At 36.7% G+C, this 15,858-nt stretch overlaps 1 protein-coding gene across 2 annotated transcripts in view; it reads left to right on the top strand.

The window, feature by feature from the left end:
• Positions 1 to 15,858, top strand: part of ATRNL1 (attractin like 1) — a 578,187-nt gene that overhangs the window by 115,341 nt on the left and 446,988 nt on the right. For both annotated transcript variants that reach the window (XM_088131807.1, XM_088131808.1), the window contains exons 16-17: positions 3,896 to 4,109; positions 6,007 to 6,195. In XM_088131807.1, coding sequence (XP_087987933.1) covers positions 3,896 to 4,109; positions 6,007 to 6,195 — 403 coding nt within the window. The remainder of the gene's footprint in view (positions 1 to 3,895; positions 4,110 to 6,006; positions 6,196 to 15,858) is intronic.

Consider the following 15,858-nt stretch of genomic DNA (forward strand, 5'->3'; position numbering starts at 1 on the left):
GTTGGGGCTGCAGCTTTTTCCTAGAGGTAGCAGATTATCTGGACCTTTTTCGGTTGGGTGTCAGGCCTATATAAAGTACTGAGATGGCACAGATTGTACTTGTGGACAGCCTCTGGCAGAACTGGGATAGGGTTGGTTAAGCTCTCCTGGTCCTTCTGAATCACATTTTTCAGGCATTGGGATTAGGGAGCACTGCATTGCAGTGATTTTTCTCCTTTCTCTAAGGTTGGTTCCAGCTACTACTGGGGGAGAGGAAGAGATTGAGCCTGAGATCCCTTCTGTACAGGGCTCCTCAGAACTTGATGTTCTCCATGCTTCTACATAACATCTACCTGTGTGATGCATGCTGGCATGGCATCAGGTTTTATCAATATGTAGATACTACTTTATTATATATCTCAACTCCTGGCCAGCCACATGATGCTGCTGAAGTTCTGTCTTGGTGTCTGATGCTTTTACAGTATGGTTGGGAAAGAAATGGCTCATGCTTAACCCTAGTAAAACTGAATGGCTGTAGATTCACACTTAACCCTAGTAAAACTGAGTGGCTGAAGATTCACATTTAACCCTAGTAAAACTGAGTGGCTGTAGATTCACACTTAACCCTGGTAAAACTGAGTAGCTGTAGATCTATGGTGCTCCATTTCTGAGACCTACCAACTTTAGTTTTTGATGGAGTTGTACTTTTCCATACAGAACTGGGACATAATTTGTGTGTGGGGGGGTCTTCCCTTTTTTTTTTTCCAAGGAGCAGTAGCAACTGTGGAAAGAAATATCTTTGCACAGATCCATTTTGTGCACCAAGTATATCTTTTCCTGAATTGGTGTGGGGGGTGGGGAGCTTAGTCACCTTGTAGTTGGACTATTGTAACATACTCCACATAGTGCCGTCTTTGAAGAACATTGAAATTTAAGTTGTTCATGAGTGGTTATTGGTGCATTTGTTTCACCTGGGTCAAACCTCTGCTGTGTGAACTGTATTGGTTGCTAGTTAGCCTTTGGGTGAAGTTCAAGATATTTGTCATCAACTATAAAGTCCTTTATGGCTCAGGACCTGGTTAAGTGTGGGACCACCTTTTTCCAGTTACATCTGGTCATCCGATTAGTTCTAGTAGAACAGGCATGCTGTAAGTCCCAACTGTTAAAATTATATTGGTGGTTGTGGATCCTTCAAGATGTATGTTTTCTATGGCTGCCCGTGCCCTGTGGGATAGACTGCCCCCTCCCCATTGCAGTCTACATGGCCTGTTATCATTTAATAAGTATCTCTCTCAGTAGGCCCTGGGGAGCACAATTTGTGACCCTGCACTGATATTGGGATTTATTCCTTGGTTCTTGGTTTCTTATATTTTTTATAAAATATTCTACCTTTATTATGCACAACCCAAGGCAGCATACATAATGTCTGTTCCTCCTATTTTTCTCACAACAATACTGTGAGATGGATTGGGCTGAGAGAGAATGACTAGCCCAGAGTTACTGAGCCAGCTTTCATGCCTAAGGAATGACTAGAATTCACAGTCTTCCAATGTCTAATCCACCACCTTAACTACCACACTAAACTGACTCTCAGATATTGTTGTTGTTTAGTCGTTAAGTCGTGTCCGACTCTTCGTGACCCCATGAACCATATTGCGCCAGGCCTTCCTGTCCTTCACTGCCTCCCTGAGTTTGCTCAGTTTCATGCTCATTGCTTCAGTGATGCTATCTAGCCATCTCATCCTCTGCTGTCCTCTTCTCCTTTTGCCTGCAATCTTTCCCAGCATCAGGGTCTTCTCCAAAGAGATCTCTCTTCGCATTAGACCAAAGTATCTGAGCTTGAGCTTCATTATCGATCCTTCCAATGAGCAATCAGGGTTGATTTCCTTTAAGATTGACTGGTTTGACCTCCTAGCAGTCCAGGGGACTCTCAAGAGTCTTCTCCAGCACCAGAGTTCAAAGGCATCAATTCTTCGGCGCTCGGCCTTTTTTATGGTCCAGCTCTCACAGCCATACATTACTACTGGAAAAACCATAGCTTTGACTATGCGGATCTTTGTCGGCAAGGTGACGTCCCTGCTTTTTAATATGCTATCTAGGCTTGCCATAGCTTTCCTCCCAAGGAGCAAGCGTCTTTTAATTTCATGGCTGCAGTCTCCATCTGCGGTGATCTTGGAGCCCAAATAAATGAAGTCTGTTACTGCTTCCATTTCTACCCCTTCTATTTGCCAGGAATTGATGGGTCCAGATGCCATGATCTTAGTTTTTTTAATGTTGAGTTTCAAGCCAGCTTTTGCACTCTCCTCTTTCACCCTCATCAAGAGGCTCTTTAGTTCTTCTTCACTTTCTGCCATTAGGGTGGTATCGTCCGCATATCTGAGGTTGTTGATGATTCTCCCTGCAACCTTAATTCCGGCTTGTGATTCTTCCAGCCTGGCATTTCTCATGATGTACTCTGCATATAGGTTAAATAAGCAGGATGACAGTATATAGCCTTGTCGTACACCTTTCCCTATTTTGAACCAGTCGGTTGTTCCATGACTGGTTCTAACTGTTGCTTCTTGGCCCGCATACAGATTTCTCAGGAGACAGGTAAGGTGGTCCGGTACTCCCATCTCTTTAAGAATTTGCCACAGTTTGTTGTGATCCACACAGTCAAAGGCTTTTGCATAGTCAATGAAGCAGAAGTAGATATTTTTCTGGAACTCTCGTGCTTTCTCCATGATCCAGCGAATGTTGGCGATTTGATTTCTAGTTCCTCTGCCTCTTCGAAACCCAGCTTGTACATCTGGTAGTTCTTGGTTCATGTATTGCTGAAGCCTAGCTTGTAGGATTTTGAGCATAACCTTGCTAGCATGTGAAATGAGTGCAATTGTGCGATAGTTTGAGCATTCTTTGGCGTTGCCCTTCTTTGGAATTGGAACATAAACTGACCTTTTCCAATCCCGTGGCCACTGTTGCATTTTCCCTCTCAGATATAAATATGTCTATTTCTGTTTTCTACTTGTTTTATTGTTTTAATGTGTTGTACATAACCTAGAGTTGCTTGGATAATTGAAATGACTTATAAATTGAACAAACAAATAAGAAATTGCCCAGTGCTAAGAAGATGTCCACTATGTTACCTAAAGTGTCCTTTAAAGTGTTTTGTTGTTTAGTCGTTAAGTCGTGTCCGACTCTTCGTGACCCCATGAACCATATTGCGCCAGGCCTTCCTGTCCTTCACTGCCTCCCTGAGTTTGCTCAGTTTCATGCTCATTGCTTCAGTGATGCTATCTAACCATCTCATCCTCTGCCGTCCTCTTCTCCTTTTGCCTTCAATCTTTCCCAGCATCAGGGTCTTCTCCAAAGAGATCTCTCTTCGCATTAGGTGGCCAAAATATCTGAGCTTGAGCTTCATTACCTTTAAAGTGTACATAGAACAAAAAGGATATTTGTTCCATCCCCAAATGAATGACTTTTGCATATCTCTAATATTTACCTTTATTAGTTTGTCAGGCTTTGGGGCTATTTTGTTTTTATTTATTCATTCAATTATTTTATTATTAGTTATAGCAACAAACTATCAGGTAGAAAATAGTCCTATGTGTATTCAGTTTGAAATTAGAAAAAATAGTCCAGAATTAATCTTACGCAAATAGCATATGTTTCCATTGTTTTTAGGAAGACATAACAATAATTAGTAAATTGTGGTTAATGTAAGTATATACAAATACAATACAAAATACTTTAATGACCAAGTATAAAATATATCCAAGGAATTTGTCTTCAGTGACAAACAGGATATATATTTCACATAATGGAAGATGATTGTATAAAATGTGCAAAATGTCATTAATGTGCCTGAAGTAATATGTAATAAAAATATCTATGTTTGATTATCCATATGGGGTTTTTTTTGCATTCTTCTTCACAGAAAATATCTCCCTGGGTGGGTCTACGCAAGATTAACATCTCCTACTGGGGATGGGATGATATGTCTCCCTTTACTAACACAACATTGCAGTGGCTTCCTGGAGAACCAAATGATTCTGGATTCTGTGCCTATCTTGAAAGGGCTGAAGTGGCAGGTTTAAAAGCAAATCCTTGTACAGCCAAGGCTGATGGCCTTGTTTGTGAGAAACCTGTTGGTAAGAAAGCTTACTATATGACATATATACTTCTGGAATACTTTTAGTGTTGCATAATGAATAGAATGAGTATTGACTAAATTCTAAATTTATTTAAATTACAAAGTATACCAGGGAATGTTTTCTTAAAAATGTATCTTATTTCTCTGAAGGATTTTAACTGGAATCTTAGACTAGGTTCACACATCATGTACCTCACACCACAGAGTAATAGAATTTTGTGAAAATTATTCTCTATTGTTGACATCAGCTTCAAGCAACATAAATGTAGATTCTATACAAGGACAGCAGCAGATGGACAGTTGAATGAAATAAGCTATATAATAAGAAATAGAAGCTGCAGAAGTGCGACCCGGTCAGATTGAACACTTTCCGGTGCAAAGTGTGGAACAGAGCATAAATAAATGATGTGCAATATATGGCTTAATCTTAGAAAATTAGAGATTAGATGTGACAGCAAGAATATAGAATCGGAATATAAGATGAATGTATGGCACAAATATAGCGTACTTATGCAAAAGAGAACTTGAGAAAGTTTTGATAACTGAAGCAAAAAAAAAAAAAGGAAAAAATCTAAGTGGCTTTTAGAAAAAAGAATTAAGAAAGCTAGGGAAAGATGGAAGATGAAAGCCTTGGGCAACAAGAAGGATGCATAACAAATGAATGTAAACTTCAAACATCCATCAAGAAGGACAAGGACAGTTACATAGTTAAGAATGTCAACAGATAGAGGAACATGTTGAGAGGAAAATGGAAGACATTTTTAAGAAGATCAGAGAAATTCCAGGAAAATGTATTTAATCAGTTTATAGGCTTTCTCAGTTGCAATTGCATTTGACAAACTTTTACAAGATTGTGAAGGATAAGGATCTCTATGACAACAAAGATAAAAAAAATAAAATAGTGATATTTCCAGTGGTAATAGATGGCTGTGGAAGCTGGACACTAAGAAACAGTGAAAGAAGAAAGATAAATGTCTTAGAAGTATACAATAGCATGTCTAACCAGTTGATCCTGAGTGGGATAAAGAGTTGGACAGCTTGCTTGTGGCAATGATCAGCATGCTCAAACTCATACGGGTGGATAGGTGAAATGAGTGCATAATAAACTAGAAGAAACAGCTGTGCTTGGCAAAGTGAAGGCAGTAGATAAGGTGGATAGACAGAATCAAGGAGATTACCAAAAAATTCTTGAAACAGCTTGTACTAGGGACAGGCCGAGATGGCAAATATTTGCTCATTGCAGTCAGCAAGTATTAAAGTCAACTTGATAGCATCTCATTAACTAATTAGCCAACTGCTTTTTACTTGTTTTAATTATACACTATAAGCTTTTGTATTTTCATTTCATGAACCATGCATCATATTAGGAAAACAGAATATATTGTGTTGGTAAAAAGAAGAGAAAACCCAGTACATTTAAATGTTTAGCTTGTTTTCTGTTTGCATTTGTTTTGGCTGCAAATATGGTTGCCAGGAGGCAAGCCTCATTTGCTAAATAATGCCCTTAGGCAAAATGCGAAGTTATCACCTGCAAAGTAAATAATTAGTCTTTATGTATGAAGTATGGTTTGTTACATCTAATTAAAATATCTTCAAGTATGTTGTTTTATTATGTAAATACTGTTGTGTCACATTTGTTAGTAACTGAGCTCAAGTAAAATAATTTGTAGATTTCACAATCTAGACAAATATAATCAAAGTTTGCTGCGTGGAAGAAAGTGTGTAAATTAGTATAAATTCTACTATAACATAGCACAGTATTACAAATTAAAAAGAAAAAAAACTATTGATACAGAGAGAGAGAGAGAGACAGAAACATGATAATTCAGCAACAATATTGAATTTTCTTTTCTTTTCTTTTCTTTTCTTTTTTTGTTATTCTCTTTTTCTTTCAGTTAGTCCAAACCAAAATGCTCGACCCTGCAAAAAACCATGTTCTTTAAGGACAACATGTTCCAACTGTACCAGCAGTGGCATGGAATGCATGTGGTGTAGCAGCACAAAACGATGTGTTGACTCAAATGCCTACATCATCTCCTTTCCATATGGCCAGTGTTTAGAGTGGCAGACTACCACCTGTTCTCGTAAGTATTTGCATTGATATTGAATGAACATACTTAATTAAGGTACTTAATAGAAATAAAAATGATAAAAGAAATAGCACAGGATAGAGTGTTCCTGTTGTGGGTTTCTGCCAGCCAGCAACCATGACCTTTTGCAAAATATTCCATTTCTTCATGTGTTTTGGTTTTTCATTTTTCCTGGTGGCCATATCCTTAAGGGTTTCCCCAATTTGTGGGACTTCCAGAGGAAGAAATGGCAGACTGAAGATGGCTCTATGAAAAGCGGAGCAAACGACTGAGGTGAAGAATGAAGAGTCAATGAATATACCAGCTCTTTGAATCTCTCTGTTCAAAAAGAGTATAGGAGATTGCTCACAAGTGCTCCAGACAGTTGCTCCTTATGAGGAGATTGGCCCCCGGCAGGTTTTGAGCATTGAGAGATGAGGGAATAGCCATCTTTTTCAAACTGCAATTGGTGCCTTTAAAAGGACACTAAGTCCACATACTTCCTTTTCCAATCACATTCATAAATTGCTTATTAACTACTTTTCAGCTATTAGAAACCTTTGGATTGACAAGTCTGAAAACACCAGTGAGTCTGCCTTCAATCATTAATGAAAGAAAATTTTAACTACAAGCTTAAGAACTTTTAAAAAAATTGAAATGAACAGTAAAAAGCTGTTTAAGACTTTCATTTTAGAAAGTTATAAATGAATTAAGAGTCCAGATAAATTTGAAATAAGATTTTGAAATTATTTATAAAGAATCCTTCCTGTGGGAAAGTTGAATGGTTTTGAATTGTTTTTAAACATAATAAGATTTTAAAAATTGGACACTAGAGGGAACTAAAGATTTCAATTAAAGGAGAAGAACATGACTTGACTAACAGTGGTGCAAAATATTCTAACACTGGAAATATTGAAGGACACTTTTAAAAAATGGAGTCAAAAGTTAATATTAACAATGTCAACAGTGATGTCTGTCTCTATGGATAGACTGTGTCTAATCGATGTTATGGAAGAGGAACAAGTTTTACTTGTTACTCTGTCTTATCGACAGAGACTGAGTTGAAAGTGGATTTATAAATGACAGGCTACAAGAATGACATGGAAAAAGTTGTTACATTGGACATACAAAAGAAATTGGCTGATGTTTTAATAATTAAAAGGGACATATACAGTGGGGCAAAAAAGTATGTAGTCAGCCACCAATTGTGCAAGTTCTCCCACTTAAAAAGATGAGAGAGGCCTGTAATTTTCATCATAGCTATACCTCAACTATGAGAGACAAAATGGGAAAAAAAATCCAGAAAATCACACTGTCTGATTTTTAAAGAATTTATTTGCAAATCATGGTGGAAAATAAGTATTTGGTCACCTACAAACAAGCAAGATGTCTGGCTCTCACAGACCTGTAACTACTTCTTTAAGAGGCTCCTCTGTCCTCCACTCGTTACCTGTAGTAATGGCACCTGTTTGACCTTGTTATCAGTATAAAAGACACCTGTCCACAACCTCAAACAGTCACACTCCAAACTCCACTATGGCCAAGACCAAAGAGCTGTTGAAGGACACCAGAAACAAAATTGTAGACCTGCACCAGGCTGGGAAGACTGAATCTGCAATAGGCAAGCAGCTTGATGTGAAGAAATCAACTGTGGGAGCAATAATTAGAAAATGGAAGACATACAAGACCATTGATAATCTCCCTTGATCTGGGGCTCCATGCAAGATCTCACCCCGTGGGGTCAAAATGATCACAAGAACGGTGAGCAAAAATCCCAGAACCACATGGGGGGACCTAGTGAATGACCTGCAGAGAGCTGGGACCAAAGTAACAAAGGCTACCATCAGTAACACACCACGCTGCCAGGGACTCAAATCCTGCAGTGCCAGATGTGTCCCCCTGCTTAAGCCAGTACATGTCCGGACCCGTCTGAAGTTTGCTAGAGAGCATTTGGATGATCCAGAAGAGGATTGGGAGAATGTCATATGGTCAGATGAAACCAAAATAGAACGTTTTGGTCTAAACTCAACTCGTGTTTGGAGGAGAGAGAATGCTGAGTTGCATCCAAAGAACACCATACCTACTGTGAAGCATGGGAGTGGAAACATCATGCTTTGGGGCTGTTTTTCTGCAAAGGGACCAGGACGACTGATCCGTGTAAAGGAAAGAATGAATGGGGCCATGTATCGTGAGATTTTGAGTGAACACCTCCTTCCATCAGCAAGGGCATTGAAGATGAAACGTGGCTGGGTCTTTCAGCATGACAATGATCCCAAACACACCGCCCGGGCAACAAAGGAGTGGCTTCGTAAGAAGCATTTCAAGGTCCTGGACTGGCCTAGCCAGTCTCCAGATCTCAACCCCATGGAAAACCTTTGGAGGGAGTGGAAAGTCCGTGTTGCCCAGCGACAGCCCCAAAACATCACTGCTCTAGAGGAGATCTGCATGGAGGAATGGGCCAAAATACCAGCAACAGTGTGTGAAAACCTTGTGAAGACTTACAGAAAACATTTGACCTCTGTCATTGCCAACAAAGGATATATAACAAAGTGTTGAGATGAACTTTTGATATTGACCAAATACTTATTTTCCACCATGATTTGCAAATAAATTCTTTAAAAATCAGACAATGTGATTTTCTGGATTTTTTTCCCCATTTTGTCTCTCATAGTTGAGGTATACCTATGATGAAAATTACAGGCCTCTCTCATCTTTTTAAGTGGGAGAACTTGCACAATTGGTGGCTGACTAAATACTTTTTTGCCCCACTGTAAACAATAAACCAAGAGAGTGATCTGGATAACTTTTCTATATTGGACTTACAAAAGAGACTTGTTAAAGCTTTGAAGAATCTTGTGAGAAGGGATAAAGAAGAAATGAAAAGAAATCAAGTTCTATGACATTATTTGAATGGACTAAACATTAAGATTGTTAGAAGTAAAAGGAAGGAATATAAAATTGGTTTATTTGACCAAGGTTAAAATAGATATGTTGTTATTTCTGGTAACCCTTAATGGACTTTTGCTAACACCAGGACTGAAATAATGATGCTTTATGGCTCTGTTTATAGATAAGAGATGGGATATGGGAAGAAGAGATCATTTGTTGTAATTTAAGAGGACGTGAAAAGTTACTAAAATTGTTTATACTTGTCATGATGAATGTAGGAAGTCACTTCTTTATATATTTTTCTTTTTCTTTACTATATTCTTATTTTTCTTTCTTTTCTTTTTTCTTTCTATTCTTTCTATTCTTTCCTTTTCCCATTGTACCTTTAATATTTTTTTCTATTTTTCTACCTTTCTTTTAGTTTCTAATGGTGTTTACTATTGTAATTATAAGCTTTAGTAAAATTACTTGAAAAAAAAAGTTTCTCCAACTTATGAAATTACAGTACTATCTTGTTTTATGCGGTTTTAATGCAACATTATCATACTGAGAGAGAGAAGCTGTAATTTATACAATGCATTTGCAGTCACTGATGTACAGACATTATCTCATTCTACCAGTGTCTTTGTCATGTATTACTCTTCCCATCAAAATAAAGGGAAGGAGATGGAAAAGGAAAAGCTAAAGCAAATGTTCCTAATTCCAGTCTAAATTTGAACCATTTATTTATTTATTTTTCCTGTATATGTTTAGATAATCATATACAGCTCAGTAATTTGTTTATAGAAAGTCTCAAAATCAATAGGACTTTAGGTCTCTTCTTGAAAGCTAAGAGAGGTGGTAGAAGTAATATATAGACCAATGATATGACACAGTATAAAGCTCCCAAGGGTAATGGTAAATAAAACATACAATCACCTTAAAAACACAAGCATCTGAACATAGTACTGAACTGGACACATGCATTCTATAGCTTTTTGGCTCCCTATTTAAATAACTGATTTATTTATTTTTTTAAAAGAAAGATATACATACTTGATAGCTTGCTTGCTGAGTTGCAAATGTTATTAAAAAATGCCATCATCATGAAGGAATAATTTCTACTATTCTTAAAAGGCTGATGATCCCTTGGGTTTTGAGAAAACCCACACTTCAGAATTCTTTTACACTTTACAATCCAGTCTGAGGACAAACATTTTAAGAGGCCTGAATATACAAACACACACACACTCAAAATGTGTAGCTGCCTCAGTAGTCTCTGTATGTGCTATGTGTGCCTCCATGCACTTACAGAAACACACATTTAGATTAAGAAAGTTCTTATTTCTTCTCCTATTTCAAATAATATATGAGCAGCAATCATATTTTGAAATTGTTTTGTTGAACTTGAAAGCAGGATTCAGTGCAACAATATGCTACTTTGGTTCACTGTTCATTAGCTTCTCTCATCCATTTGATTCTCTAATGTTGTCCCTCATTTTCACGCTGGGGCAGATGCAATTGTGGAGTTTTATATCATCAGTATCCATTTTTCTTCTGACCTACTAGCAGCCTTATCCTTATAAAGAGATTTGACATAATCCATACATTTTGAAACTTTATTTAATTTTGATTGGAAAAAACAAAACAAAACCAAGAGATTAGAATTAACCTTTTAAGGGTGTTAGTTTAATTTAGGGTACGAGAAAGATGAAGATCCTTTAACGGATAACTTTCTGAAACATATCTGTCCTCCAGTTTGATTTCCAGGCAACATTCAGTCCTATCCTGGAAAACCCACTGTTATTAACCTTTATTATGCTGAACATAACATAGAAATGATTAGCTTCTTGCTTTCTTCCAACATGTTTCAGATATTGTAGCCAAATACTCCCAACAGGATTTGGATAAATTAGCAGAGCTCCAGAAAATTATTATAACTCAGGTTTGGAGGTAGGGTCAGAAGTGTTAGAACAATGATTTGACAATATTGCTCCCCCATCCTCCCCAAATTATATGGAAGGTTTTTTGTTTTTAACCTTAAGAGCCCATTTCAATTATAGAAATAAATGAAATTGTTAATGGAAATTGGCAAATGATGTGAAACTTCTAGATTTCCTAAATAGCTTGGATATTTGCTATGGTCTAATGAGTCCTGAACAACTAATGCCACTAGATGCAAATAGGTATAAATATTGTTTGTGCATGTTCTGAAAAATATGTTGCTCTTTCCTGTTTGATTTAGTGAATTAATCTTGGATGCCTTAGGTCTACTCTGTTTCCAGGTCAGTAGAAGGCAGTACTCTATATTCTCTATTTTTGAGTTCAGCTTTTGCAAATTTCTATATTTAATATTTGTTTTTGGGTAGCTACCCTACCCAGGTTACCCTATGTTCTATGTTTAAAAAAGTACAGTTGAAGAAGTCTGTTTAATTTAGTTGTCATTTTAGACAAGGCTATAAAATATATATATTAAATAAACCTATTAGGGTTTATTGCATGTCAGTTCAATAAGATATAGAAAGAATTATTTCTTAAATTGTATTTTTGTGTAGAACAGAAATATATAACCTTCCATCAGAATCAAGCCCTTTAGAAATTTGAGTGCAAAACAGAGAATATTCTAATAAAACATATTTATATTTTTGACTTGCATTCCATAGGTAATTTTAATTTATGCTCATTTGCACAGAAGCGAGTATACATAAAATAATCACTTTGTGTGAGATAGGCGGCTATATAAATATGATAAATAAAAATAAATAATACTGGTGAGAACTTATGTTACTGTGCATAGCAAATACTTGACTGAAGTTTGCATTGGGTACTTGATACATTTTTCAAAAGCTTAGTATGAGATGAATTCTTTTAGATACATGGTAACAGTATGAGTGTCAGAGTCTGCACACTCAATCCCAAAGTTCAGTAAATCCTCTGGAGTCCAAAAGTTCCATCAGAGATTTCTTTATTCAGGGGAAGCATACAGCATCATAGTTTGTTGAGTCTAATTCTACAAAGCAAACCCTTGTCCTTTTAAGCCCAAATTCCCCCCCCCTTCTAGGTTTTCTTTCCCGCTTGAAACTCTTCGCGCCTTGCCCCAGTTCTCACACCTCTTGGCCTTGGATGCTTGTTTCAAGATAAAGATAACGGCACCTGGCCTCCTCTCCCCCCTTTTTATGGCAGGTCAAGCAAGTGGTTTAAAATAACATTCCCACCATTCCACTATTCACCTATTGATATATACTTAGCAATAAAAGTAAAAGCAATAAGAAAACAAATGAAGGTTCTGGCTTGCGTAGATCCTGACAATGAGAATGGCATGTTTATTTTCTACAGCCAAGAAAGAAAACAAAGACTTCATTTTGCAGAAAAAAGTAACTTTCCATTGTTTGAAGCTTTAAGTCATTAATTGGGGAAACATGCTTATGGCTTGACTTGCTAAAAATGATGGAAAGGTAGTTCTTCTCTATCACTGTTCTTCTATCTTTCCGAGTTGCCTTTGCCTTCCCAATTGCTTAATGTTCAGAATTTAGTCAAAACAGAAACCTTGCCCACTTGATAAAGCTAATGTTCTAGATCAGAGGACATCAGACATCATAGTCATCTCCATTGCTAGAAATCTTTGAGATTTTGATGATCTCACCTTGAGCACTGCACATGAGTTTGGCACTGTTATGTAAAATGTTGGTCCATTTTTCATGAGATCTTGCAAAGTTCTGGTATTTGTACACAGAATTTGATAAGATTTTAATAATTTCTTCAAATTGTTTTATTATTTTAACTATAATTTAACTGTGGGAAGCAATTGATGTCCTAGTATTTATTGGACATTGTGTTGCCAGCCTCTAGGTTAGGGCATGCTTCCACTCAGTTTGGACAAATCTGACAGCAAGAAGTTTATGCAGTCATCTTTTGAACCCATGAATTTATCAATACGTTGGCTCAATATTTAGTGCCTCATAGAAGAGGTTGATGTGAGGGAATGTATCTACGAGGAGGAGAGTGATGTGGGAGATCAAGGCTATCAGGATAGGAAGGGGCGGCATTCCAGCAGGGGAAAGGCAAAAGACAACACAGTCCATAGGGGGAGCATGAGAAGAGTAAGAGGTTCAGGTTAGCCACTCCCTAGAATCTCACAGGGTATATCCACTAGTAGCTGTGGATTTAATTTGGCAAGATTCTGTCTTTGAGGTGTTAGAAAATAAAGGAACTATACCCGACTGGACTGTTTCATCGTTGTTCTTGGGCTTGGCTTGACAGTTACACAGAATATAACATTTATTTTATTTGTCTTGACCCCCAAGACACACCAGAGCCATGATTTAAAAGTGTAAATTAAGGAAAGTTTTCCTCAAAGGAGCATTAGTATGATTAAATATGAAATAAATGTATTTGTTTCTCTATTTGCTTTTTTAGAGAAGACATAGCAGAAAGAAAATTTAAGGCATTGAACCAAGATGATAGTTTGGTTGGCATCTTCTTGAAAAACTAATAACATGTTTTGGTAATGTCTTTCTTTGAGAGCAAAAACTTTATTTACAATATGAGTTCAGCATATACACATAAATATGTATATTTTTGTGTGTGTGTTTACACACACACACACATGCACATACCAGTTAGCCTAGAAATTCCCTTGTGTTTCAAGTATTTAGATATTTAGTAATAAGGATTTTAAACAAATCTTAAAAAAAAGAGAGAGTAGAATTGCTAAATTAGAAAAAAAACATTTTAAAAAGACAAATTACAGTAAGAAGCACTTACCTAGCTTCTATTTTTTTTAAGTGTTATTTCTGTTGTTATTACCCATTGTCTGATTTTGTCGATTGCAGATTTTAAAAAAGAATTACAAATTTAATACAACAATAAGTAAATAATATATGCTAAGCATGGTCCTTTTCTACAATCAGAAAAATCACAGGACGAAAATATTATTAACTCCTAAACCTGCTATCCCGCCCATGGAAAAAATGACAGTGTAACATCCAGGGGAACTAATTGTCTTTCTGCTAAGTAGAATCAGGTTAGATGTTGGCAGTTACTGGAAAGGTCTAGCTATGGACTATAGTTTGTAACTAGAGCTGAGTAGCTAACTCATTAACTCTGGCAAAGAAACAGGTAAAGCTTCTTCACTGAATGGTGTAATTTAACTTCTTTGCAGAGACTCATGGAATAAAACAGTGTAAGATGCATCTGCATGGCTAATAGAAAAGTACTTTCTTTAAATCGAAGGAACAGTTAGCTACATCCTTATGAACAGATCTTCTGATGTGACAATACTTTGTAAAGAACTGCATCCATGTGCCACATGAACGCACACACACCTTTATCCATCCATATATCCATATCCATAGTCATATTTGTATTTCCTTTGAGCATAATAACAAAAAAGGGTTGTCAGAGTTTCAGCTCACTAGCTTTTTATGCAAGAACTTATATTGAAGAATATTTTAATGATTCAACTGATGTATTAGTAGAAGTAGTCCTTGCTTACCAACTGCTTGTTCAGTGACTGAAGTTACAACGGCACTGAAAAAGTAGGTTTACAACTGGTCCTGGAACTTGTGGTTGTTGAAGTGTCCCCACAGTCATGTGATTGTGATTCCAGCACTTGGCAACCGGGGCACATTTATGGTGGTCGCAGCATCCTGTGGTTGCTTGATAGTCGTTTGCAACTTTCACAGCTGGTTTCTGGCAAGCAAAGTCAATGGGGAAGCTGGCAGGAAGTCACAATCATTGTCATGTGATGTCATGCTTAACAACCATGGGTGATTTGCTTAATGACCACAGCTGGAACTAACATTGTAAGTTGGGCACAGTCATGTGATGTTTCATTTTATGACTGCATCACTTAGTGATAGAGTTGTCCGCCCCAGTTATGGTTGGTAAGTGAAGACTACCTGTATTCCAAATATATTCCAAAAATACATAGCTTAAGTATTATAAGGAAATCAATGGATTACTGCCAAGTTACATGTTTTTAGCTCTTTAGTTATATTTTTGCCTAGAGTAAATATTGGTTTATCAGTTATTTTTCAAACACATTTAATTAATAATAGGACAGGATGGATGTTACCATTCTACCCTGCATTAGTTTAGTGCTATGGTTTAGCATCCCTACTGTTCTGGATGGCATTTTGTTTTCTTAATGTCAGTAATGGCATTGCAAGAAAAATTCTGGGTCAACTACTGTAATTTTGATTTAGAAATGTACTTGAATAAAATTTTAAGAGAGATGGACTGTCTGCTCCATATTGGGAAATTGTTTGTGCAATTCCTAAGACATCCAAGAGAGAACAAATTGAACAAACTAAGTGGAAACAAAAGCCGATGCAAATGCCACCATTTAGCTCTCTTCACTGAATATCTAGCATTTTCTGTAGTACGTAGTGATAAAAGCAGTTCCCAGAAAATAAAATGATATAACATCATAACATATCAATATAATAACATCACCCATCACTATCCACCAATTCAAATGTTTTGTTACTTAACGTTCTTTACATTTTTCATTTATATAAATAAAGCACTAGCACACTTAGGATACTGTGAGATAAAATATAATGTAATGACATTTCCTTTCTCATTAGGTTAAAATAATAAATATTCATGTACTTTGGTACATGATTCATGGTATCTATTACATTTTAATATAACATTTTAGGACAATAATTTGTTTCCCATTCATCTATATAAATGCAACTCCAGTGTAATTAGGACTTCCATTATATACTGTCTTACATGGGGGGTGGGAGAAGTAAATGACAAATGACGTGACTTCTGTACTAGCATCAGATATGATGTCATTGC

Source organism: Python bivittatus, unplaced genomic scaffold (genome assembly GCF_059951505.1).
Source record: "Python bivittatus isolate LINGU-HERP-01145 unplaced genomic scaffold, Pbiv_v1 ctg000980_np1212, whole genome shotgun sequence".
NCBI lineage: Eukaryota > Metazoa > Chordata > Lepidosauria > Squamata > Pythonidae > Python > Python bivittatus.